Source organism: Pempheris klunzingeri, chromosome 4 (genome assembly GCF_042242105.1).
Source record: "Pempheris klunzingeri isolate RE-2024b chromosome 4, fPemKlu1.hap1, whole genome shotgun sequence".
NCBI classification, from domain to species: Eukaryota; Metazoa; Chordata; class Actinopteri; order Acropomatiformes; family Pempheridae; genus Pempheris; species Pempheris klunzingeri.
The window spans coordinates 1,407,677-1,435,585 of NC_092015.1; the positions used below are offsets into that span (position 1 = coordinate 1,407,677).

Genomic DNA, 27,909 nt, shown 5'->3' on the forward strand with positions numbered 1-27,909 from the left:
TCGCGGTCCCCCAACAAGTCGTGAGAGGCTTCAGTGTGATCGAACTAATCTTATATTTACGTTTTCTGCTTCTCGCCTAAGGAGATATAAACCGAGTAGGAAGCTAACACAGGTAAGTAACAGCCTCGGAGCTCACCTGTGAACGTTTGATTGCAGCCGTTTGTCAGATATCTTTGACGTTACATCTGCAGAAGCCACGTTAGCATGCTAAGCTAGGCCATCCTGATTGTTATTGGCGGAAGTCTCGGGGCTGCTAGCTTAGCGTTAGCTGCTCGGCCCGTGTTTGATTCAAACTCCAGCGCGGCGCTTTTTTTTGTGTTTTTCTTTTTTTTTTTTTTTAGTTTGTCCAGGGCCACAAAATGTCTGACAGCGAGGACAGCGACTTCTCGGACAACCAGAGCGAGCGCAGCAGCGACGGAGAGGCCGAGGAGGTGGAGGAGAATGAGGTAGGCTAACCGCTAGCTAGGTGTGCTACGTGTTAGCACGGTGGCCTCAGGTAAACAGTGTGGTTGGAGAAGGAGGATGAAACAAACGCCATAGGTCACGTCATGGTAAAAGGGACGTGGAGACCATTGTTGTAAAATTAAAACACTCAAAGCCACCAAATCCAGAAATGTCCAAAACTTTATATCATCACGTTCCAGTTGTTAATAGAAACTTCCCACAGCTCCTTTAAGCCTTCAGACGTCACTGCTCTGATTATTGTCTCCTTATTCATCACAGCTGCTGTTAAAGTGGACTTTTCAATCCAACTTTATTCATAATGCACATTTAAAGGCAGCAGCAGTGCTGAACAATCAGAAAAACTACAAAACACAACAGAAACACAGTAAGTTACACCGATGAACCCTCTGACCTCTGACCCCTAAACGCTGTTTGCTGCTTCTTCTTCTGGTGACGTCATTTCTTGGAGGATCATCTTCTTCTTCGTGTCCCTAAAATGTGTCCAACCTCAGCTAGAAGGTTCCAGAAGTCAGTGAAGCAGAATGAGTGAGAAAAGACTTCAGACATGTTGTTCATCAGAGGAGACTAAAGAGAGACAGAGAACATGTTGATCCAGAACGTGTCCACTTGTTTTGGTCATGTGATCACATCCAGACCTTTTGGGTTCGTCCTGTGATCCGGGCGGTGACAGGTGAACCGTTTACACTGACTCATACCTGTTAAACCAGACTTTGATCCAGGATGTCACAGTTAGCCCATGACCTCCATCATAAATCGGACAAATCCTGAACCTTTACAGCCTCTCTTACAAAAACTCTGACGTACTATTAGTTATTTTATCTCCCGCCGTAGTTTGGTGTTATCGAGGCTTGTTCTGAGGTGGAGTTTTGTCTTTTTCTGCTCGTTCAGTCTGAGAATCAGTTTAAAAACAAAGAGAGCCCGAACACGTAGACCTGATCAGACTGCGTTTACAGACTCTACGTGAGCGATGACGTCCCCTCAGACAAAAGGAAAACTATCTTTTATGACTGAACAAGTGTTGAAAGAGAAAACGTCTGTTCTTCGTGTTGGTCGATCTGGCATCCAGAGACGGCAAACAGCTGTGACCACCAGGTTATGTCTCCCCGCCTGTGAGTGATTGTGGCGATGAAACACCAGATTATGTTCAAGTGTTTTAAAGTTGAAGTGAATTCCAGCCCTCATAAAAACACAGCGGTTAAACCTGAAGCAGGACTCGGCTTGAACCTGATTGTTGAGTGTTTGGTCCCCAGGAGGAGACCGGCAGCCCCGTGGGCAGCGACAAGGTGGCGGAGGAGGAGGGGGAGGACCTGGAGGACGAGGAGGAGTATGACGAGGAGGAGGACGATGACGACCGTCCCAGGAAGAAGCCCAGACACGGAGGCTTCATCCTGGACGAAGCCGGTACGGATCAACCTCCGGTCGCCTTGTTTGGTCGAGACGAAAACAAGCTGTGACGTGTTTTTAACGCTCGTCTTCTGTCTGTCCGTCCCTCTGTGAGCAGATGTGGACGACGAGTACGAGGATGAGGAGGATCAGTGGGAGGAAGGAGCTGAAGATATTCTGGAGAAAGGTGAGGCCACACAGAGTTTACAGTCTGTTTCCAGGTGTGAATGTTTGGTTTGTTTTTTAAAATGAGGAGCAAAAACACATTAGAGCACACGACAGGCTTTCTAAATCTAAACGCTGCGTCTGCGTCCTCGCTGCTGCTTCTTCTTCTGGTGACGTCATTTCTTGGAGGACCTTCTTCTTCTTCATGTCCCTAAAATGTGTCCAACCTCAGCTAGAAGGTTCCAGAAGTCAGTGAAGCAGAATGAGTGAGAAAAGACTTCAGACATGTTGTTCATCAGAGGAGACTAAAGAGAGACAGAGAACATGTTGATCCAGATCTGAACTGTTTCAGGTTTTAGTTTCTGAGCAAAGCTCATTTTTATGAGCAGAGAGCGACGGAGATTTGATAGAACAGAAAGATTTCCCCAGAGCCTCCATTGGTGTTTCTGCTTATTGTCCTCATGAAGGCTCCATAGACCTCCACTACACACTATAGACCTCCACTACACACTAACACACTGACTAACTAGCACACACACACTATAGACCTCCACTACACACTGACACACTGACTAACTAGCACACACACACTATAGACCTCCACTACACACTAACACACTGACTAACTAGCACACACACACTATAGACCTCCACTACACACTGACACACTGACTAACTAACACACACACTATAGACCTCCACTACACACTGACACACTGACTAACTAGCACACACACACTATAGACCTCCACTACACACTGACACACTGACTAACTAGCACACACACACTATAGACCTCCACTACACACTAACACACTGACTAACTAGCACACACACACTATAGACCTCCACTACACACTGACACACTGACTAACTAGCACACACACACTATAGACCTCCACTACACACTAACACACTGACTAACTAACACACACACTATAGACCTCCACTACACACTGACACACTGACTAACTAACACACACACTATAGACCTCCACTACACACTGACACACTGACTAACTAGCACACACACACTATAGACCTCCACTACACACTGACACACTGACTAACTAGCACACACACACACACTATAGACCTCCACTACACACTAACACACTGACTAACTAGCACACACACACTATAGACCTCCACTACACACTGACACACTGACTAACTAGCACACACACACACACTATAGACCTCCACTACACACTAACACACTGACTAACTAGCACACACACACACACTATAGACCTCCACTACACACTAACACACTGACTAACTAGCACACACACACACACTATAGACCTCCACTACACACTAACACACTGACTAACTAGCACACACACACACTATAGACCTCCACTACACACTAACACACTGACTAACTAGCACACACACACACTATAGACCTCCACTACACACTGACACACTGACTAACTAGCACACACACACACTATAGACCTCCACTACACACTAACACACTGACTAACTAGCACACACACACTATAGACCTCCACTACACACTGACACACTGACTAACTAACACACACACACACACTATAGACCTCCACTACACACTAACACACTGACTAACTAGCACACACACACACACTATAGACCTCCACTACACACTAACACACTGACTAACTAGCACACACACACACTATAGACCTCCACTACACACTAACACACTGACTAACTAGCACACACACACACTATAGACCTCCACTACACACTAACACACTGACTAACTAGCACACACACACACTATAGACCTCCACTACACACTGACACACTGACTAACTAGCACACACACACACTATAGACCTCCACTACACACTAACACACTGACTAACTAGCACACACACACACTATAGACCTCCACTACACACTGACACACTGACTAACTGCTCGTAACGTAATGACGACATCATCGTGTTGAACGTAGAGACTAAATCTGAGCTTCCTGCAGCAAAAAGAATGAATCTTCTCTCTGTTATAGTTTTAAGTTTAGATCCATTTAAACATGCTAACATGCTAACATGCTAACAACACCTCAGTCTGTTGTCTTCAGGTTAATTAGCACAGACTGGCTCGTTAAAGGACCATGCTGTTGTTTTTTAATTTTTCATTTACTACAGATCACACAAACAACACGCAGGGAAATGATTAAAAAAAACCAAGGAGGAAACTCAAACTGTAAACGTGAATGAAGAGAAGCAGAAAAAAACCTTCCTGCCTCAATCAGAGTAAAGAGACGCACAGAAAACTTTAGTCTTAATAAACCAGCCGTCAGTTAAATGAGTTAAATATGATTGAATAAAAGGACCAGTACGTCCTTTCATCGTATAATTAAAGATTCAATTCAAGACCTTTTATTTGTCACGTACACAGTTATACACAGCACAATGTGCCTGTTCCAGACTGAAACAGGAATAATAAATATGAAATAAACACACAGGTGAAACAGTAAGAGTAGAAACACAAAGATATGTATATATATATATATATAAATACATGCACATAAAGATGGAGGTAAATAAATAAATCAATCAAAGTGTGAAACCTGTGAGGAAATGCTCTGGAGCAGGTACGACGGCAGCCGCCCTCACCGGCGCCATCTTGTTAGCTTGAAGACGACCACATTGGTCATTTACCAGCTCTAAAATAAAGTCTGTGTCAACTTAAACTTTGATCAGATGAACAGCTGCTCACCTTTTCTCCTCCATCTATTTGTTAAAAAGGACTCAAATGAATCCAACAAGTAAATAAAAACAGTAATAATTATTTAGAGGCAAAAACAACACAGTCAGAAAACGAGCAGGAAAAGAAAAAGTCAGTTTCAGGTTCTGATCTGAAGTCCGTTTAGCGCCGGTGCTTGTCTGCATGTCGTGTTGCGCTCCGGGGAAAGTGAGGGGACGTTAGCGGTGACTCGGAGCCCCGTGTTTGATGTGTGTGTTGATGAGCGGCTGTTAGAGGAAGAAGCTGACGTGTTGTCTGACTGAACTCTCTCTGTCTCACTGGTGTTCCTCTCTGTCACGCATGTCCTCTTCAGTTAACGGTAATTCCACTCCGGATTCTCTCCCGCTCTGATGTCTCCTTCATATATTTCCATGTGTACCTGAACGCAAATGGAGCTTCAGTTTCATCCATTTGATAAAACTCATGTCCCAGAATGTATTAACCCGCCTCATCTCAGCACAGCCGTACTTGTGAGCGTGTAGCTGAATGTGTGGAAGCACTGAGGGCAAATCCATTATTGGCTCCTTCTAGTTTATTTGTTTGTACTTGTTAGTATTTCTGTGACCTCAACACTTTAACGAATGATCCTGAACTTAGTGTTTTTAGACCTGCGTCCTGTTTCTACACATCCAGGTGTGTGAGTGACTGGTAGGTAGTAAAAGTGTTGGAACTGGTCCAGTAGATCACCTCAGCCAGCAGACACCAAACGGGCTGCAATGGCTGCAACGTGATCCTTTGGGACAACTGCACCTGATCACAGTAGGTCCACTAAAAGAGCTTGTTTGATCCACTGACAGGCTCAGAGTGTTATTCTAAGTGTGTGACAGCATCATGGAAAGGATCCCTACAGAGAGAGACCTGGAAGATCCTTTTGGTTTAACCACAAACAGCACACACACCAGACTACATTCACTAAAACAGGGATTTTAGAGAACAGGTGCTGATCTACTGCTGCCTCAATTAGTTTGGTTATTTATGTTATTGTGTGACTGATGCTTTAAATGGTTAATTCTGATCCAACAAATTATTTGTGTAACAAATAAACTAGCCGATATAGGCAGCGGTAAACCACCAACTCGTTGTTATCTGCGAGGTAAAATGACTGTTTTTGTCAATGGAGTCTGGTGTGTTTGAAGAGAGTGTCATTTAGACACACCAGACTACATTCACAAAAACAGGGATTTTACCTCACAGAATACAGTAGTAGTGATCTATCGCTGACTCACTTGGTCAAATTATGTTATCATTTGTTACACCAATATCGTGTTGGATCTAAATCAACCATTAAAAACACCAAATCACACAATTAAACAAGCAACCTCCCTTGTCTCCGATCCTGTTTGTAACATTCGTGGACGGGATCTGAAGGTGCAGGAGAGGAGAGGAGAGCGTCCGGTTTTTGGAGGCCTCAGAATGTGGAGTCTGGTTCACGAGTGACCAGTGATCTAAACCAGCAGCTGTTCTCTAAAATCCCTGTTTTAGTGAATGTAGTCTGGTGTGTGTGCTGTTTGTGGTTAAACCAAAAGGATCTTCCAGGTCTCTCTCTGTAGGGATCCTTTCCATGATGCTGTCACACACTTTTAGTGGACCAATTCCAACACTTTTTGTTCACTTTCAGTCATTTAGACACCAAAATGTGCAAAAAAAAGGCTTCCAGGTTTGAATATCATCACAGGAATCCCTTCATTGTTTGATGTGTTTAATACACATAAATGAAAAAGTCACATTGATGTGTTCAGGGTAATCAGAAGTTTGAGTTTCCGTCCTTCAGTTTTAATCTGGGTGTGTTTTTAAGTAAAAAATCTCACCTCCAGGGAACCAAGTGTGATCATTTGCCCGACCTGCTGCCTGGTAGAACACTGCTGTGCTGTCAATAGGAAGTTTTTGACTAACAGATGTGGTTGAAGCTTTTTCTGTGGCACATGGTGATGCACATTATCACTACAGGCAGAAGTGCGGCAGAAACCAAATCAAAACTGGCGTGTTGACTCAAACACGCCATACGACCTGGATAGTGGTATTTACCCATCATGCCTCTGGCTCAGCCGGGCTGTGAGTGAGCAAACTGAGATCTAAACGTTCAGATCACAGAAAAGTTAAAAGTTAAAAAGTTAGTGGACAGTTGTGAAAAACGTCCCACTGTGTCAGAAATATATTTATAATATTTATCTATAATAAGTTTAAGAACACAAGCTAACAGCTGACCCCCGTTAACCACGAACTGACGAGGTCGAAAAGATTAAATAATCACCAGTACAACAAACGTCTGATTCCATAATCAGACGTTTGTTTGTTCTGAACGGGGCTTCGTTCTCAGACGGTGGCGACCCGACTCTCCTCGGTGCGTTTCATGATCTCTAAGATCTCCAAGAGACACCCGTCGGTCCCACACTGAGCTGCATCGACTTCAGCAGAGACTCGTGTTGTATTAGTATATCGTACCAGCACTCGCTATGAGCAGCATTAATATTTCATCTAAAAGTCAAATTGATTCACAATTCTTATTGTCGGTTAAACGCTCAATAATTAGAGGTGTGAAAAAGAAGGTTAACCCACTCATTCTTCATTTATTCTTATTATTCTTATTAGTTATTTTGCCACATCTGTCTCACAATAACACAAACAAACTAACTGATGGAGGCATCAGCAGCTCCTAATGCAATATTGATCTCAACAATCCCACCAGACTCCATTGACAAAAACGGTAATTTTACCATGCAGAACACGAGACTTGCAGGTCTACTGCTGCCGATACCTTTTAGTTTGTTTGCGTTATTGTTTGTTACACAAATATTGTGTTGGATCTGAACTAACCTTTTAAAGCATCATAGTCACACAATAACACAAACTAACTAACCGATGGAGGCAGCAGTAGATTAGCAGCTCCTGTGTTCTATGAGCTAAAATCACTGTTTTTTTAAATGGAGTCTGGTGTGTTAAACCAAAAGGATCTTCCAGGTCTGTCTCTGTAGGGATCCTTTCCATAAACACAACCTGGGTGATCTACTGGACCAATTCCAACACCTATTACCTGTACCTTTTTGTACCTATTAGTCACTCAGACACCAGATTATGTACAAATAAGACCCCTTCCAGCTACGGTAGTTTAAAACCCTTGTAGTTGAAGCGTGTTTGCTCTTCGTGCGTCGGACTCTGGTTTCTGCTGCACTTGTCGCCTTAAACCACATCGATCCCTCACTGGCCTCATGCTTCTCCGTGCTGTACCGTCACCATTAATCTGTTGGTTCTCCTCTTGTTTTCTTTCTCCCATCATGCTTTGTGTTGCTGCTGCCTGACTCTGCTCCTGTGTGCTCTGCCCTGATGACAATGTCTTTTGGCTTCGGCCCTCTTATTTCCTCCTCCTCCTCCTCCTTCTTCTCTCTCTTCTTTCCTCGTGCCGTTTTTGTTTTCCTCCTTCCCTTTCCGTCCTCCTCCTCCTCCTCTTCTTCTCTGCATCTCCCTGCTGCTCGCCTTCCTCCTCCTGTTCTTTCATTCCTGCTTTCTTGCATCGCTCCTCTCCCTCCTTCCTTCTTCCTCTCCCCCAACTCCTGATTCTCCCCTGTTCTTTCACCCCCCCCCCTCTCTCTTTTGTTCCTTGAATTTTCGTCTCCTTTATCCCTCTGCTCCTGCTCTTCCTCCTCTTTTATCCCCCCCCCCGTCGCTGGTGGGTCCCGAGCAGAGGAGGCTGAAGGTGAGTGTGTGTTTCACCTCCACAGCCACAATCATCGTTCATTGTTTCCTCTAAACGGACTCGGGTCTGTGTTTGTACTGAACCCCTTCTGTCCTCCTCAGTGTCGAACATCGACCACGTGGTTCTGGATGAAGATCACTCCGGGTCCAGACGGCTGCAGAACCTCTGGAGGTAACGAGACCCTCAACACGTCCGTCCACCTCACACACACAAGTCAAATAAAGCTTCTTAATATGTGCGTTTTTCAGGATTTCAGATATTTGAAGTGTGGTTTTATGAGGTATTTATCCACAGTGAGTGTATTACGTTCAGTAGATGGATTTTAGCCTCCAAAAAATAAAGGCCAAACATCCTCTCTGACAGGGAACTGAACAGAACCAAACTCCATTTCTAAAAACAGGAATTTTACCTCACTGAACACAGGAGCTGCTGCTGGTCTAACGCTGCCTCGATCGGCAAACTAACATGTCAGTCTGCATCCAGACGAAACATTTAAAACACCAAAGTCACACAATAAACCAAATAAACTATCCGATCAAAGCAGCAGTAGAGCAGCACCTCCTGTGTCCTGTGAGGTAAAATTACTGTTTTTGTGAATGGAGTCTGGTGTGTTTGGAAGCAAGCATAGAGGGAAAGAAAGAGCCGTCTGACTGCAACGTTAAGAGGTGAAAATGATTTAAATGTACCGTAAACTGAAACTGGGCTTTTTTAAAAAGTGGCTAACACCAAGAATGGATAAGTACTTCATACAAACCCACTTTAGATAATCCGAACTATCCCTTTAAGTAGCACCTTACCTGCAGGAAGTCAGAGGCTCTCTAGTTTGTCGTGCAGTTATTTGGATGTAAAAACACACAGATTTGAAATTTAAAGCTTTTCATCAATTTTTCCTCCTTTATTTACCCAAATGTCCTCACAGTCACAGTAAAACACTCGTTAAATCAATCAATCAATCTTTATTCACACAGCGGCAAGTCATAACAGCATTATCTCAAGATAATAATTAACAAAGAGACCCAACGATTCAGGAATTCAACATTATTCTAAATTAAATGACGTCTCGTTGTTGTTTCTTCTTCTTCTTCTTCTGTGGTTTAATGGCACTAACTGGAGAATCGGCTCCTCTGTCCAGTGTTACGTCCAGCGGAGGGAAACCAGCATTCATTCATTCATTCATTCATTCATTCACGCTTTATGTTCTGCTGGTTTTGCGAAACTTTGATAGAAAGTCGCTCTAAGCAGCCCCTTTTCCACCAACATTTCCAGGAACTTTTATTACCAGGAACTTATTTACCTGGTAAAAGACTTCCTGGTGATCTGTGTGGTTTGTGTTTCCACCGCACCTCAAAGTTCAGGAACCTTTATTCAGATCAGGCTGATGACGTGTGGGGCAGCGACCGTTGTCGTCCTTCAGCTTCTTATAGTTTCTTCAACTTTTCCTGAATCTGTTTCGCCGTGTGTTCTACATTCAGCTCCTCCAGCTCGTCGGCTGTTCTTCCACAGACTCGGTCGTCCGTCCTCTTCTAGTAGCTTCTCTTCTTTTGATCCAAACACAAGCGAAGTGAAGCTTGTAGAAGTGAAATAAACCAGTTTGCAGCCACACTGGAGCGCTGCAGGTCTGTTCCACCAATCAGCATCAATCAACTTTTTCCGGGGAAAGTTTGGGGTTGAGGGAAAGTTTTTCTGCGGGTAATTTCGGTGGAAACGCGCCGAGGTTTTTCAAAATCATAAATGATAAAAGTTCCTGCTGTGGAAAAAGGTGCTAATGTGGATGAAATCGTGATTTGAAGCACGACAGACTCGCCCGTGAAGTGCAGCCTTTTCTGCAACACATTATCAGCAGTTTCACAGATGCTGAGTTGTTTTCTTCTGCTCCTGTTTCTGGTTTTATCGTGTGCATCACTGGCTCACTGTGTGTGTGTTACAGAGACTCCAGAGAGGAGGCCTTGGGTGAATACTACATGAGGAAGTATGCCAAGTCCTCAGGAGGAGAGCAGTGAGTATCTTTGTTCCTTCAGAGGTTCCAAGCCGTGAACTGTTTCTTTCCAAAACAGACTTTTATGGACTCTAAAGTCTAAATAGCAGCGAAGCAGTGTTTACTTTGGCTTGATGTGTGAGCACAGTGAGCTGCCAGATGACTGAAGCCTGACCAGCACAAAATGTTTCATTTGTTTTTTTTCATCAAAGAATGAATCCAAAATTAAAGGATAACTTTGGTATTTTTAAACCTCCAGCTGTAAATGGGCTGCAGTGGCTGCAATATCGATCTCAACAATCCCACCAGACTCCATTGACAAAAAAGGTAATTTTACCATGCAGAACACAAAAGTTGCAGGTCTACTGCTGCCAATATCTTCTAGTTTGTTAGCGTTATTGTTTGTTACACACACATTCTGTTGGATCTGAACTAACCATTTAAAGCATCAAAGTCACACAATAACACAAACAAACTAACTGATGGAGGCAGCGGTAGATTAGCAGCTCCTGCGTTCTGCAGAGGTAAAATCCCTGTTTTAGTGAATGTAGTCTGGTGTGTGTGCTGTTTGTGGTTAAACCAAAAGGATCTTCCAGGTCTCTCTCTGTAGGGATCCTTTCCATGATGCTGTCACACACTTAGAATAACACTCTGAGCCTGTCAGTGGATCAAACAAGCTCTTTTAGTGGACCTACTGTGATCAGGTACAGTTGTCCCAAAGGATCACGTTGCAGCCATTGCAGCCCGTTTGGTGGCTGCTGGCTGAGGTGATCTACTGGACCAGTTCCAACACTTTTACTACCTACCAGTCACTCAGACAGATAGGCTTGAAAACACAAGACTTCATGAGTCTTGGATCAACACTTTAACAATGAAATGATTAAAACCCCATATTAAGTTCAGGATCAGTTGTTAAGGTGTTGAGTGCACATAAATTCAGAGAAATCAGTATTAAAGTCCCATATTAATTATTAATATTAATTATAAATGTCTATGTTCAACTAGAGTTCAGGTTTGAAAATAGCAGACTTACCCTTTAACTTTTAATCTGGACTCTGGAACATTAACCCTGCAGCTGTTCTGTAGCCACACACCCTAAAGGGATTTGCATGCTGAGTTAGAAAGGATTTATTTAAGCCTGAGTGAATTTAATTCAGGAATTCGAGCCGCAGAAATACGAAGAAAAGACGTCTCATTGTCTTAGAATGTGGGAACTCAGGAAGCTTCATCTCTAAACACTGTGCGTTTGTCCTTCTTCTTCTGTGGTGTGCAGTTACTCTGGAGGGTCTGAGGAGCTGTCTGATGACATCACGCAGCAGCAGCTACTTCCTGGGGTCAAGTATGTGAACGCTCGTCCACCAATCGGCAGACAGAACCGAGACTTGTAGATTATGAGTGTTGACTTTTAATGTTAAAATGTGTCTGTCGTCATCAGGGACCCCAATCTGTGGACGGTCAAGTGCAAGGTGTGTGTCCGCTAGCTGTTTACACACACACACACACACACACACACACCCCTCCTCACCTCATCCATCGCTGTGTCTTCTCAGATTGGCGAGGAGAGGGCGACGGCCATCGCACTGATGAGGAAGTTCATCGCCTACCAGTTCACCGACACAGTAAGAAACTGCCACTTTATTTTCTCGCGTCTCTGTTCGACCGTCTCTGCCGTGATTGGCTGACGAGGCTGAACTCCTTTCACCATAAAGTCGGTGTATTTGATGAGTGATGCGGCTGTTCAAACCTTCATGTAGCGACTACGTTGAGAAGGAGATGAGGTTTGTCAGGATTTCTCTCAGCTGTAGACCAGCAGCTCCTGTGTCCAGAGTAATAGATAAATGGGTGAATAAATGAGAACATATACCAAACCTTTGATTTCTGCATTTCCATTTCCATTCTAATTTATGTTTTTGGCACTTTCTTAAAAGGAGAACTCCTGTATTTTCAAACCTGAGCTCTAATTGTACATATATTCGTGTCTAAATGACGCTCTATTCAAACACACCAGACTCCATTGACAAAAACAGTAATTTTTCCTTGTGGATAACGCAGGAGTTGGTAGTCTACCGCTGCCTATATCGGTTAGTTTATTTGTGTTACGCAAATAACTTGTTGGATTTGAACTAACCATTTAAAGCATCAGTCACACAGTGACATAAACAACCAAACTAATTGAGGCAGCAGTAGATCAGCAACTGTCTTAGTTCTGTCAGGTAAAATCACTGTTTTTGTGAATGTAGTCTGGTGTGTTTACAGAGAAGATTTTGTCACAATATATATGGCAGTAAAAATAATATACCTGAATGTCACTACTTTATCGTATCGTGATAGTTTGAATGTAAACACTGTTGTAACTGTACCACCTCCCCCCCCTCTGCCCCGCAGCCTCTGCAGATCAAGTCCGTGGTCGCCCCGGATCACGTTAAAGGCTACATCTACGTGGAGTCGTACAAGCAGACGCACGTCAAGTCGGCCATCGAAGGCATCGGCAACCTGAGGATGGGCCTGTGGAACCAGCAGATGGTTCCCATCAAAGAGATGACCGACGTCCTCAAGGTCGTCAAAGAGGTCACCAACCTGAAGCCCAAGTCGTGGGTCCGGCTGAAGAGAGGCCTGTACAAGGACGACATCGCTCAGGTACCAACACACGTCAGACATCCTCTGGTTCCTCCTCCGTGTTTTTTTGGACAAAATGAGACATTTGAGGACGTCAGTTTGGGCTTTTGGGAGCAAGAGAGACTTTTTTTTTAATAATGTAGTCTGAAAGGATAACTAGTAATTTTAAACCTGGGCCCTGTTTTTCCATGTTTTGGTGTCTAAACGACAGGTAAAAGTGTTGGGACTGGTCCAGTAGATCACACACCAGACTCCATTTATTTCCAAGATTTAAGATTTATTATGTATTTAGTACATAACTTGTCGGATCAATAGATGAGTTGATGGGTGAAAGTAATTGGCTTTGTTCTGACATCTCTGGTGGTGTTCTCTTTCATCCTCCAGGTGGATTACGTGGAGCCGAGTCAAAACACCATCTCCCTGAAGATGATCCCCCGTATAGACCTGGACCGTATCAAGGCCAAGATGAGCCTGGTAGGACACACACACACACACACACACACACACACACACACACACACACACACACCTACTTGATAAGCCGTATTGATAGTTGACTCAAACCTCTGTGTCTCTGTCTGTCTGTGCGTCCCGCAGAAAGACTGGTTCGCTAAGAGGAAGAAGTTCAAGAGACCTGCTCAGAGGCTGTTCGATGCTGAAAAGATCAGGTACACACACACACACACACACACACACACACACACACACACACACACACAATCATACAAATGTCTGCAAAATTAAACAATGAAAAACCCTGATGATACTGAACCTTGCAGTTCAAGTCGTGGTTCAATATTTCACATAAATATTGACATCAAGGTTGATATATTTCAGGTGAAGGTTTGGTATAAGATATTTTGGATGACGTAAAGGTTACAGGGTGACTTGGGTGTTTCTTAAACATAATACAAACAAACTAACTGATGGAGGCAGCAGTAGACCTCCTGTGAGGTAAAATTACTGTTTTTTTCAATGGAGTCTGGTGTGTTTGAAGAGAGTGAAATAACGTCTGTTTGTGGTTAAACAATTCCAACAGTTTTAGTACCTACCAGTCATTTAGACACCAAAATATGGACAAATAGGATCCAGCTTAAAAATACTGGAGTCACCACTTACGGTGGATCCCAATAACAACAAATCCCCTTGGTTTTGTTGTACGATATATATTTGTTCTTTAAAAAAAGCTTCAAAATGATGTTTTCTGCTAAACTTTTGGGAGAAATCTGGACTGTTTGAGGCTTCAGCTTGTGTGTGTGTGTGTGTGTGCTTTACTGACGGATGATGATTTGATTGACAGGTCCCTCGGAGGGGAGGTCAGCCATGATGGAGACTTCATGATCTTTGAGGGGAACCGTTACAGCCGCAAAGGATTCCTGTTTAAGAGCTTTGCCATGTCCGCTGTGGTGAGGAGCGTGTTGAGAAACTCTTTGGATTTCTGCTAACTGCTTCTTAGAACTGAAGAGGCTTCACAAAACCTCAGGGGACCCCAGGTCGTTCCCTGAGGAACCCCCTTTTATTCGTTTAGGGTTTGTGAAAACTCATCAGCAGAAAGATTAAACGTTAGTGTGTAGAAGATGCCTTAATCAGCTGGGTTTTGGCTTCTCTCCGACAGATCACAGACGGAGTGAAGCCCACTCTGTCAGAGCTGGAGAAGTTTGAAGACCAGCCTGAAGGAATTGACCTGGAGGTGGTCACCGAGTCAGGTACATAAATATCGGACGTTCATAGGCACCTTTAGCAGTAGGCTCAGATTGTTATTCTGAGTGTCTTGACAGAATTATGGAACGGATCCCTACCCTGCCGTTATAGCACTCTCTGCACACACACCAGACTACATTCACAAAAACACTGATTTTACATGATAGTTGCTGGTTTAAAGCTCTCTTGATCAGCTACTTTGTTTGTGTTATTTTGGACTTTGGTGATCCAAATGGTTCGTTTGGATCCAACACAATATTTTTGTAACTCACAACAACACAAACTAACTAACTGACTGGGGCAGCAGCAGACCAGCAGCTCCTGTGTTCTACGAGGTAAAATTGCTGTTTTTGTCAATGGAGTCTGGTGGCTTTGAAGATCACAATTTAAGACACCAAAATGGGGCCCAAATTTAAAATCCTAGAGTTATTCTACAACTGATTGCATGATTTGACTGCTGTCATACTGCAGTAATATAACTAACTATGACTTAACATGATGTAGAACGAACTTTTATGAAGACTTTAGTGCACCAGACTCAGGCTGTGAAGGTACACTAAATCTTTTTTGTTGTTTTTTTAATTCATGAGCAGATTTAAATTTATCCCAGTTGAATAAAACATTATCTCGTGCTTATTTCCTTCCATTATTGTCAAGGGTTAAAGGTTTAATTTGAGATGCCAAATGTGTGTGTGTGTGTGTGTGTGTGTGTGTGTGCAGGTAAAGAGCGTGAACACAACCTGCAGGCCGGGGACAACGTAGAGGTTTGTGAAGGAGAGTTGATCAACCTGCAGGGAAAAATCCTCAGCGTGGACGGCAACAAGATCACCATCATGCCCAAACATGAAGACCTGAAGGTACAGACACACACACAGACAGACACAGACACACACAGACACAGACACACACACACACACACACACACACACAGACACACACAGACACACACACACTTCACAGGTGTAAAGTCAGGTCCTCACAAACTAAATAATAATAACTAAAGATATGACATAAACTCATAGACCCCCCCCCTCTAGAAGGTAACCAGGACGGTCCCGCTCATAACTAATTTTCCTCACATCGTGTGTGTCTGTGTTTTTCGCAGGACCCCCTGGAGTTCCCAGCTCACGAGCTGAAAAAATATTTCCGGATGGGCGACCACGTGAAGGTGATCGCCGGCCGATACGAGGGGGACACGGGCCTCATCGTCAGGGTGGAAGAGAACTTTGTCATCCTCTTCTCCGACCTCACCATGCACGAGGTACTCGCTCTGTCCGTTCATTACACGCACACGTGAAAACAAAACCTAGATCAGGTCCTGGTGAAGTTCAGGCAGAAACTAACAATTATTTATAATCATTATTCATATTTACAGTGCGTTTAGTATTAATAGTTCAAAGACAGATAGAACCCAAGTCCAGCTTGATCGGTTAGTTTGTGTTATTGTGATGTAACACAAACAAGCTCTTTTAGTGGACCTACTGTGATCAGGTGCAGTTGTCCCAAAGGATCACGTTGCAGCCATTGCAGCCCGTTTGGTGGCTGCTGGCTGAGGTGATCTACTGGACCAGTTCCAACACTTTTACTACCTACCAGTCACTCACACACCAGGATGTGGACACAGAGGAGCCTTTAGCACCTGAACGTACCTGCAGGGTTTATGACATTCAAGATTCAAAGCGTTTATTATCATGTTTGCAGTGCAGAAACGGGTTTCCCTGTACAATGAAAAGTTTAAAAAAAGAGTTAAAAAGAACAGGATAAAATATAAACTACTATTGCTAATATATAAATATATTTACAAAATGTGCAACTTTATTAACATAAAGTAAAGTAAATGTGCAGATTAGAGGTAGTTGGGTGTTGTTGACTCCTATTGGCTGTTAAGGAGCCTGATGGCGGAGGGAAAGAAAGTTTCTGAGTCTGGACATCTGTGCTAGTTTAGAGTCAGTCATTCATTCCTTGTGTGTGTGTGTGTGTGTGTGTGTGTGTGTGTGTGTGTGTGCAGTTGAAGGTGCTGCCCAGAGACCTGCAGCTTTGCTCGGAGACGGCATCCGGCGTGGATGCAGGAGGGCAGCATGAGTGGGGCGAGCTGGTCCAGCTGGACCCCCAGACCGTCGGCGTCATCGTCCGACTGGAGAGAGAAACGTTTCAGGTAATAGTCTGCACCGGGAACCACGAACCAACCTCTTCTTTGGTCCCAGGTCCAGAAATGGAGCTAAAAACTTTAAAAACTTAATGTTAGTGAACGTCTTTTGTGTCTCTCAGGTCCTGAACATGCACGGGAAGGTGATGACGGTGCGGCACCAGGCGGTGAACCGCAGGAAGGACAACCGCTTCGCCGTGGCTCTGGACTCGGAGCAGAACAACATCCACGTCAAGGACATCGTCAAGGTCATCGACGGGCCGCACTCTGTAAGGACTCAGTTTCTGTGGTGTTATGTCTGTAACTCAGTGTTTATGTTCCCGCTTAAATGAGAAATGTTCACTTTGTCTTCCTGAACGACAGAAAATCTGGAATCAAGTCATTTTTTTAGTCCGAGGCCACTTTAGCTTCTAAATACAAAGGAAAATAAGTGATATCACACTGGGGATAGTGACTCTGTTCAAACACACCAGACTCCATTGACAAAAACAGTATTTTTACCACACAGGACACCAAAGTCACACATTAACACAGAAAAACAATCAATATTCAGTCGGAGTCTGACACCTTTTTTTCTGATAATTACTGGGTGCAAAAGATGTGATTAATCGACTAACCCACTACTTTTTGGGAGCAGTTGATGACTTCTAAAATGCAGCAGTCGTGAAAAGCCCTAACCAGCCTGTGAGGGTAGCGGTGCAGTGCATTCTGGTTGTTGTAGGCTCTCTGTAGGTTATTACATGCTGTGAGCACTGAACAGTGTAAAATCAACAACTGGGAGTCGGTGTAGAGTGTAGATGTACAAACATTATTCCAGATTACAGAGCATGAAAACTAATGTTGATGAATAATAATCAAGGTAAGGATGTGAAAGGCTCTTAATCCAAAGTAACAATAATCTGATCTGATATCTGGAAACCAAAACATTACCTGACTGCAGCAACAGGATCCAGGTCAGCCTTTCTTTTTATTTGCATTCATGGGAGATCGTGTTAAAAGTTAAACTGTACGAATCACCTTAAACTGAAACTATCCATGCGTGATGCACCTTTAGGATGTGTGTGCTCCTGCTCCCACCGTGCCTCCAGGTGAACTCTCCATGTTTTCCATGTCACAGCCTGTCCTGTCAGGATTCATCTCATCAAGTGGGCTGGCTGGAAGGTTTAGATGTAAAATGTCCTGTTTGGAAATATCTAAAGAAGTGCTGGTGGATTTTAAAGGTTTTCTGCAGCTAAATGTGCCACTTTTGAGCGATTTAAAGCGAGTCCCTTTGTTTAGTTTACTCCGAGGAGCGTTTCTAATTCAAGGCTTTAGGATTTAAGTTGCCACACAGAAGGCTTGAGCTCAGAGATGGATGTGAGGAGCGCAGACCGGAGGGCGACCTCGGAGCAGAAATCCCACCAAGAATTCACACTCTCAACAATCCCACATGTCGGATCTGTTACCCGCCAGAATAATCAGAGCAGCTGCACGCCGGGTGCTGGAAATCCCTGAAAATGCTTTGAATTTTAACTTTAGGAGGTTTAAAGGTGCAGTGCTGTTGGTCATCTGAAGCTTTTTATTTGAATTAATACCAGTGAGGCCGTGATGTTCAGCATAAGGTGGTTTGATGAGTTTGTCAAGCAGAAATCGGTTTGTCTTTTTGGGGCCACAGGATCTCGTTTAGCTACTTTCCCTCCAAACTTCATACTTGTACGACTGTTTATTCAGTTGTGGAACATTTAATTTCCAGCATTTTGCCGAAAACATGTCCCCAATAATTGTTTTTCGTCCCATAGATATAGAGAGGTGGAGTCTCTACCGTTCCAACAGACCCCCAAAAGGACCTTGTTTCAGAAAATATCTGTCCAGTCGAGCGACAAAATAAAGTTTGGATCCCGTTCAAATGGCTCCATGAATCAAACACATGACGTTTGTCAGTTTAAAAGATCATTTTAACGTCAGTAAAGTCTCAGTTTGTTATAACACAGCTAACGTAAATGGTTGGAGACGAGAGGATGTAGCTCACTGAGCCGGTTCACACCAAACTTCAATGGTTCTTTACCATCTTTTCCACAAAGTGAGACTTTCCTGACCTAGTCTGTCTGTCTGTCTGTCTGTCTGTGTGTCTGTGTGTCTGTGTGTCTGTCTGTCTGTCTGTCTGTCTGTGTGTCTGTCTGTCTGTGTGTGTGTGTCTGTCTGTCTGTCTGTGTGTCTGTGTGTCTGTCTGTCTGTCTGTGTCTGTGTCTGTCTGTCTGTGTGTGGCTGTGTCTGTCTGTCTGTCTGTCTGTCTGTCTGTGTGTCTGTCTGTCTGTGTCTGTCTGTGTCTGTCTGTCTGTCTGTCTGTGTCTGTGTGTGTCTGTTGTTCCCGTAGGGCCGTGAGGGGGAGATTCGTCACCTGTTCCGAGGCTTCGCCTTCCTCCACTGTAAGAAGCTGGTGGAGAACGGAGGGATGTTCGTCTGCAAGACCCGACACCTGGTGTTGGCCGGCGGCTCCAAGGTCAGCACGCCATTGGCTGCCTGTCATCTCACTCTGGGCTCCTATTGGCCAAAAGGCTTCCGGCTCAGCGCTCGAGGACGCTGTTTTTACCGTGTTTGGCTGTAACGTCAATCGGCTAAATCCCACTTAAGTTACGGGATTTATTTTGGGGTGACACCGTCGGCATGATCATGAAATCACCTCGAGCCTGCAGCCGTTAGTTATTGAACCGTGAGCTCTGAAACCGTCATTCACTCTGCGTTTTCTTGCAGTGAAACTTCGAACGGCCTCATTTCTGTTTTTGCCTCTTTCAGCCCAGAGACGTGACGAACTTCACGGTGGGAGGATTCGCCCCGATGAGTCCTCGCATCAGCAGCCCCATGCACCACGGCGGAGGAGGTAAACGACGCCACATGCGCTAAATGTTCTGTTTTTTTTTGCACTTACTCTGTAAAAGGCAACAAGCTGTTTACATCTCTGATGAAGATGAAATATTTCGCTGCAGACTCAGACTAAAACATGGAGGCTTTTCCCTCCAGGCTCCCTCCGTACTTCCTTTAACCTCCTCTCTCGGCAGACGGCTGGTTGAGCTGAGCGCAAACAGGCCAACGGACGTTAAAACCCCCCCGACTGAGACGCTCACTGAGAACATTAACATAAGAGGAACGATATTGGTTAAACGTGTTGGAAACAATCGTCCAAATCCACCCATATTTGGGCAAAAGACGAGCTGATCATCTGTAAAAGTGAGAATATTTGGCACTTTCCACTTCCCGTACACTTTGAGGAGGGAAGCAGCTCTTTTTCATGGTGGCCTCCTCATCAATTCCAGCTGGATTGGTCACTCACTCACTTCGCCAAATCTCCCATTAGCAGGACCGTTGTTTTGCCAATCATCAGTCATGGATCTGAAGTGTGTTTATGGTTGCAAACAACAAATCCCTCCATTCTCAACATCCTGCCGATGCTGAAGAAACTCTTCAGGGTTACTTTTGTTTCTTTGTTGTGCCATCAAACCGAACAGGTTAGATTATCGACACTGCAGTCAAAAAGCATTGATGGTTAGTTAGTTCCAAACATTTTGCTTATTAAACTGAATCTACACCTCAGACAGCTGCACCTGATCACAGTAGGTCCACTAAAAGAGCTTGTTTGATCCACTGACAGGCTCAGAGTGTTATTCTAAGTGTGTGACAGCATCATGGAAAGGATCCCTACAGAGAGAGACCTGGAAGATCCTTTTGGTTTAACCACAAACAGCACACACACCAGACCACATTCACTAAAACAGGGATTTTAGAGAACAGGACACAGGAGCTGCTGCTCTGCTGCTGCCTCCATCAGTCAGTTGTTTTAAAGGATTAGTTTGGATCCAAAACAGTATTTGTATAAAACACAATAACACAAAGTTACCCAATAACAAACAAACTAACTGAGCAGGACAGCAGTAGACCAGCAACTCCTCTCTAAAATCCCTGTTTTAGTGAATGTAGTCTGGTGTGTGTGCAGAGAGCGATATAACGACTGTTTGTGGTTAAACCAAAAGGATCTTCCAGGTCTCTCTCTGTAGGGATCCTTTCCATGATGCTGTCACACACTTAGAATAACACTCTGAGCCTGTCAGTGGATCAAACAAGCACCTTTAGTGGACCTACTGTGATCAACAGCTTGAACCACCAATATAAATATTATATCAGTGACTAATGAACTTCCAGTAGATGTTAAGCCCTCAAATAGAAACACAACGCATCCTATGAGGCTTTTTTATTTATAGATGACTTTATCATTTATTCCCATCTCAAAGAAATCTATGACTCGGGCTTAACATTAAGCTTCTTCAGGCATCTGACGGTCAAACAAGTGAAGTGTTAAGTGAGCGAAGTGTTAACTGTTTGTGTATTTAGTCACCGGTTGAGCGTAAACTCTTCTGCCGCCACCTACCAAAGGTTTATAAAGATGGAGCTTCGTCAGCCGGCATTTTAATCCGATTCTGTTGAATCAGCGTCGAATGAAACGGTGAATATGAATGTTTGATGTGTGTCTTTGTCGTCCTGCAGGTGCTCAGCAGAGAGGAGGAGGAGGAGGAGGCGGTGGAGGAATGGGCCGGGGCAGAGGACGGAGAGACAACGAGCTGATTGGTCAGACGGTCCGGATCTCACAGGGTCCTTACAAAGGTGAGAGAAACCAGCACCTGTGACTTCATCAGTGTCACGCAGGTATTTAGACTGGTACAAAATCTGGTCCAATAAACGCTAAAGGGGCTGCAGCGTGATCCTTTTGGTTTGACCACAAACAGCCGTTACATCGCTCTCTGCACACACACCAGACTACATTTACAAAAACGCTGATTTTAGCTCACAGAGCTATGAGAGTTGCTGGTGTGCTGCTGCCTCGGTTAGTTTGGTTGTTTGTGTTATTGTGTGACTATGATGCTTTAAATGGTTAGTTCAGATCCAACAGAATATTTGTGTAACACACAATAACACAAATAAGCTAACCGATATCAGCAGCGGTAGACCAGCAACTCCCGTGTTATCTGTGAGGTAAAATTACTGTTTTTTTGAATGGAGTCTGGTGATAAGAAAATATGTACAATTAGAGCTCAGGTCTTTTATGAAGGTGCCAAAAACATGAATGAAAATGGAAATGCAGAAATCAAAAGTTTGGTATATATCACCCATTTATTTATTACTCCTTGTGTTACTGATGAGTCTGCCTACATTTCCCAGGTTACATTGGTGTGGTGAAGGATGCAACTGAGTCCACAGCCAGAGTGGAGCTGCACTCCACCTGTCAGACCATCTCTGTAGACCGACAGCGCTTAACGACCATGTAAGAACTAAAAAAATAACTTATTTCTACTTTTATTTATTCATGTTTTTCTGACTGAAAATGTAGAAATAAGTTAATTGTTTAATGCCCAACTTTTATTTATGTATTTATTTATATATTTATTGATGTATTTATATATTTGTGTTTACTTAAGCAGCTAGTTATGCAGTTATTTATTAATTAACGATTTTATCTATTTTATTTATGTGTTATGTCTTCATTACTGCATTAATATGTTTATGTAATTATTAATTATATCTAAATATTGCTATTTATGCATTTATTTACGCAATTATTTGATTATGCAGGTTTTTTTTGTATTTATTTCAGCATTTAATTTATAGTAACTTATTCTATTATTTATATTTTATCTATGCACTTTTTTATGTATGTTATTTATGCAGCGATTTGTGATTTATTATTTTATACATTTTGTTATTTATGTATTTATTTATTTGGTTGTTTGTTTATCCATTTATTTGATACAGAAGTTTTTCGTCCTCCATATCACGGTGTATTTACTGCTGCTATGGACTCAACACATGAGCGACAGTTTATAACCATTTACACCTCCCCCCTCCCTCTCCCTCTCCCTCTCCCTCTCCCCCCCCCCCCTCCAGGGGAGCGAAGCGGCACAGCGGCATGACCTCCACCCACGGCCGTACTCCCATTTACGGCTCTCAGACTCCCATGTACGGCACCGGCTCCAGGACGCCAATGTACGGCTCTCAGACGCCGCTGCACGACGGTAAGACACTCCCCCCCCGACCTCCACTAAACAATGATAATCTTTATTATTGATCATCATTTCCTTATAACTGCTCTGATAATAAACTTTATGTGGCATTTACAGCACCACTGTTTATCGTCACCATCTAATCACTTTACTCCATAAAATCCACAATGTGAAACGTAATTACTGACAAGTTATTGACATATTTGTGGTTTAATTGACACTTTTTATTCACATCATGTGCAATTTATTTATCTAGTGTGATTTAACTGTATCTGTATATATGGAGGATGCACTTTTAACGTTTATTTTGATTTTCTCTCTCTTTTCACTTTTGTCTTACTACGTTTATCTTGTCTTAGTTGAGCCAAATTTATCGATTAACTTTGGATATTTTCGCTTGAAAAATGACTGAAACAGTAATTCAATATCCAGTTTCTCCCACGTGATGCTGAATCCTGAATATTTCCAACTTTTGGACCGATGGTTCCATAAAACAAGTAAATAATGTTCGACTCCGGGAAATTATGTCGGACATTTTAAACTTTTTGTCAACGTTTTATATTTTAAGGACTGATTTATTTAACATAATTGGCAGGTTAAACACATGACACTTTTTTTTGTCCCACTAATATTAAAAACAGGAGTGGGCCAAGTATGGAGCCCTGTGGAACACCATATCTGATGTAATATGTATTTAAAACATGTTCAGTACTCACAAAAAACATAAATAAGATCAATTAACCAATCAAATCTTCTTTATAATGATACAAAACAAAGAAAGGCAGCAAATCCTCAAAAACAATCCAGAAATGTTTTCATCAGCCAATATTTGTTAAAGTCGACTCAAAATTAGGAGGTTAAAAGTGTTTCTCATCTCCATCAGGAAGCCGTACGCCTCACTACGGCTCTCAGACCCCACTGCATGATGGGAGCAGGACGCCGGGTCAGAGCGGAGCCTGGGACCCCAGCAACCCCAACACACCTTCCAGGTAAAACACACACACACACACACACACACACACACACACACAGACAGGTGTGTGTGTACCGCCTTTAATGCTCTTTATTTTATAGATTTTTAAATCTTTGTCTCCTCCCTCCAGGAACGAAGAGGAGTACGACTTCGGCTACGACGACGAGCCCTCCCCGTCCCCTCAGGGCTACGGGGGGACCCCCAACCCCCAGACCCCGGGTTACCCAGAAGTCCCCTCTCCACAGGTCAACCCTCAGTACAACCCTCAAACACCTGGCACGCCTGCTATGTGAGTATCAGAAAGATTCTTCCAGAGCCTCCATTGGTGTTTCTGGCCTCTATAGACCTCCACTACACACTGACTAACTAGCACACACACACACTATAGACCTCCACTACACACTAACACACTGACTAACTAGCACACACACACTATAGACCTCCACTACACACTAACACACTGACTAACTAGCACACACACACACACTATAGACCTCCACTACACACTGACTAACTAGCACACACACACACTATAGACCTCCACTACACACTGACACACTGACTAACTAGCACACACACACACTATAGACCTCCACTAACTTCCATTGAAACAGGAGCATGCTACATGCTAACATGCTAACGACACCTCCTGACCTGTCTATATATTGATCTGTGTGTGCAGGTATAACACAGAGCAGTACTCCCCCTACGCCGCCCCGTCCCCCCAGGGCTCCTACCAGCCCAGTCCCAGTCCTCAGAGCTACCACCAGGTGGCGCCGTCGCCGGTCGGCTACCAGAACACGCACTCCCCAGCCAGCTACCACCCGACGCCCTCACCCATGGCTTACCAGGTACGAGCTGGTCACGAGTGTCACCTGTAATCATAGTTTTGCTGAAGTGTTTTCTTCGTCTGTTTTTGTGTCAAATCTAAACTGCATTTGAGAATTTATTAGATTTTGATAAATATTTTGTGAAAGTGTTACTGTTGGTTAATCAGTATTGGCAGCGATGTAAAGATGTTCACACTGGTTTGATGGGAGGCCTCAAACCGGACTGGTTTTACCGAATCTTACCAGCTGAACCCTTCTTCTTCTGGGGTTTAACGTCAGAATTAAATAATGATGTTGAACTTTGGAGGAATCAGGCGTACAGGAGGCCAGCTGGGCAGTTTTCTGTTTTTCCTGGGAATTTAAAACCACGACTTCTTCAGTGTTTGACTATTTGGCTTCTTGGCAAAACATGAATTTGGAATAAACCACCATAATTAAAGGGGGGGGGGGTAGATTGATTGATTCCTGTTTCTAACGGAGGCTTTTGTGGCTTCCACAGGCCAGTCCTAGCCCCAGTCCGGTGGGCTACAGCCCCATGACGCCCGGAGCGCCCTCCCCCGGAGGCTACAACCCTCACACCCCCGGCTCCAACATCGAGCAGGGCAGCAGCGACTGGGTGACCACCGACATCCTGGTCCGGGTCAAGGACTCCTTCATGGACCTGATGGGGCAGACCGGAGTGATCCGGAGCGTCACGGTAACAAACACACCTTTAAATCTGTGTCGCGTTGTTTAAGGAGGATTCTGGGATACGATCTGCCGCTCCTCTGTAAAATTACTGTTTTTGTCAATGGAGTCTGGTGGCTTTGTCTGTGGAGTCGTCCGTCGTTAGGCTCCGTCTGTTTCCACCTCGGCACCTCCAGGTTCCCTCCTCATCTGGTTCTACTTCAGTCCTGCCTGACAAACAGCTCCACTGTAGAAGAACAGATGTGTTTTCTTCCAAAAGAAAGAAACGATCAAAACCTCCTTTGTTTAAAAAAAAAAAAAAAAAAGAAGATTATTGTTATTGTGGGCAGTTTTCAATCTTCTGAAAAACATTAAAGATCTGAATTAAAACAAAATAAATCCCACTCGTCCTGTCAAAGTGGAGCCACGAAGCTAATAGAGAACATCTGGTGTCATGAATGTGTGAACATCCTTAAATAAAACACGACTCCTGCTGTCTTCACACGTCACGTCTGTAAGAACCACAGTGTGTGTGATGATTCTGAACTCTTAGATTTAATATTACAATATTACTGGTGTAGATAATAATTAGTTATTAATAGTGTTATTGTCTGTGTGTGTGTGTGTGTGTGTGTGTGTGTGTGTGTGTGTGTGTGTGTGTGTGTGTGTGTGTGTGTGTGTGTCAGGGCGGGATGTGTTCGGTGTTCATGCAGGAGTCGGAGAAGGTGGTCAGCATCAGCAGCGATCACCTGGAGCCCGTCACTCCCACCAAGAACAACAAGGTAAACGTGTGTCCGTTTGGTCTTAAGAGAGATTTTCACAGTTTTTGTTCTGCGACATAAAATAACTCGCTAAAATATCGTTAGTAGTGTCGTTAAACGTTGTCACGCCGAAGATTCAGCTCCAAAATATTCTGGGAACGTTTGTTGAATGTCGCCTGTTAACAGTTTTGGAACGTCGTGGGAGGGTTAGCTTAAAGTTTACCGACAGGGAACGTTAGGAAAATTAAATATAAATCTAAAATATTAGAGCGTTTTTGGAACATTTCATTGATCAGAAACATTTGAAGAGCATTGTGGGAAATCTACGGAAACATGGCAGGATGTTCTGATGGTAGCTGAGCGGTGATGCTGAGGTCTGTCTAAACAGCTAAAACATGTCACTCAGTTTAGTCTTTCAGGAGAACTGCAGTATCTTTAAACTTGGGTCCTATTTGTACATATTATGGTGTCTGAATGGTTTAACAAGTGTATTAGTCCAGTAGATCACCTTCTGGTTTAACCACAAACAGCACACACACCAGACTACATTCACTAAAACAGGGATTTTAGAGAACAGGACACAGGAGCTGCTGCTCTGCTGCTGCCTCCATCAGTCAGTGTGTTTGTGTTATTGTGTGTCTAACAAATATTGTGTTGGATCTGAATTAACCTTCTAAACACCAAAGTCACACAATAACACAAACACACTGACTGATGGAGGCAGCAGCAGAGCAGCAGCTCCTGTATTCTGTTCTCTAAAATCCCTGTTTTAGTGAATGTAGTCTGGTGTGTGTGCTGTTTGTGGTTAAACCAAAAGGATCTTCCAGGTCTCTCTCTGTAGGGATCCTTTCCATGATGCTGTCACACACTTAGAATAACACTCTGAGCCTGTCAGTGGATCAAACAAGCTCTTTTAGTGGACCTACTGTGATCAGGTGCAGTTGTCCCAAAGGATCACGTTGCAGCCATTGCAGCCCGTTTGGTGTCTGCTGGCTGAGGTGATCTACTGGACCAGTTCCAACACTTTTACTACCTACCAGTCACTCACACACCAGGAGAACCAGAACTCCAGAGTTTCTACCCCTCAGCTCCTCTGAGGCTGATTTTATTTCATCACTTTAACTCTAAACTGTTGAGAACCCGCTGACGTTGAGTCGCCCCCTGTCCGTCCAGGTGAAGGTGATTCTGGGAGAAGACCGCGAGGCGACGGGGATCCTGCTGAGCATCGACGGGGACGACGGCATCGTCCGCATGGAGCTGGACGACCAGCTGAAGATCCTCAACCTGAGGTTCCTCGGACGCCTCGAGCACTGAGGGACGGACGGACGGACGCGGAGGGAGGGAAGCGTGGGCGCCACGGCGATTTATTCCTTAAGCGCTCAGGTGTGAATCTCCAACAAACGTTCCTGTGGCTCTCGCTGTAAACCAGTGTGTCCGTCTCTCTCTCCTCTGCTCCTTTTTTTATTTTGTGTTTTTTTTTTTTTTCGTTAGCTTTTCTGTATTCTTAGCAGTGGTCTGATCTGTTTTTAGTGCTTTCTCAATGTTCTGTCAGTACTTTTGGTTTTGCTGGTGAAGGAGGTTTAAAAAAACTGAGTGTAACATGTCAATAAACTGTGAAACAGTCGACCTGATTGTCCGCACCTGGAGTTTTATTCTTATCACCACATAACTGATTTTACAATTGACAGAATTTTAATTTTCAAGTAATAATCCCCCCAAAATGACCTCATTAAATGTCTGATGGACTTATTTAACAGAGTCTTTCC

The 27,909-nt window shown here is 43.8% G+C and overlaps 1 protein-coding gene across 1 annotated transcript; it reads left to right on the forward strand.

The window, feature by feature from the left end:
• On the forward strand, positions 1-27,767 carry supt5h (SPT5 homolog, DSIF elongation factor subunit). Its single transcript, XM_070828677.1, has 29 exons — positions 1-116; positions 351-446; positions 1,716-1,866; positions 1,967-2,035; positions 8,551-8,620; positions 10,377-10,445; positions 11,698-11,763; positions 11,860-11,890; positions 11,975-12,043; positions 12,810-13,061; positions 13,425-13,514; positions 13,638-13,708; positions 14,341-14,446; positions 14,656-14,746; positions 15,462-15,598; positions 15,847-16,002; positions 16,750-16,896; positions 17,010-17,156; positions 19,241-19,366; positions 19,660-19,744; positions 21,403-21,519; positions 22,075-22,177; positions 22,798-22,925; positions 23,797-23,902; positions 24,017-24,175; positions 24,569-24,737; positions 25,216-25,413; positions 26,069-26,164; positions 27,317-27,767. The coding sequence occupies exons 2-29, from the start codon at positions 360-362 to the stop codon at positions 27,455-27,457; spliced, it is 3,237 nt and encodes a 1,078-aa protein (XP_070684778.1). The 5' UTR covers positions 1-116; positions 351-359; the 3' UTR covers positions 27,458-27,767.
• Positions 27,768-27,909: the final 142 nt, after the last annotated feature.

What these genes read in the sequence shown, in the direction of transcription:
- supt5h (XM_070828677.1), top strand. Translation starts at nt 360, where the DNA reads ATGTCTGACAGCGAGGACAGCGACTTCTCGGACAACCAGAGCGAGCGC. An exon ending in ACACCTGGCACGCCTGCTAT is followed by an intron (nt 24,176 to 24,568) that starts GTGAGTATCAGA and finishes CTGTGTGTGCAG; the next exon opens with GTATAACACAGAGCAGTACT. An exon ending in CTCCCACCAAGAACAACAAG is followed by an intron (nt 26,165 to 27,316) that starts GTAAACGTGTGT and finishes CTGTCCGTCCAG; the next exon opens with GTGAAGGTGATTCTGGGAGA.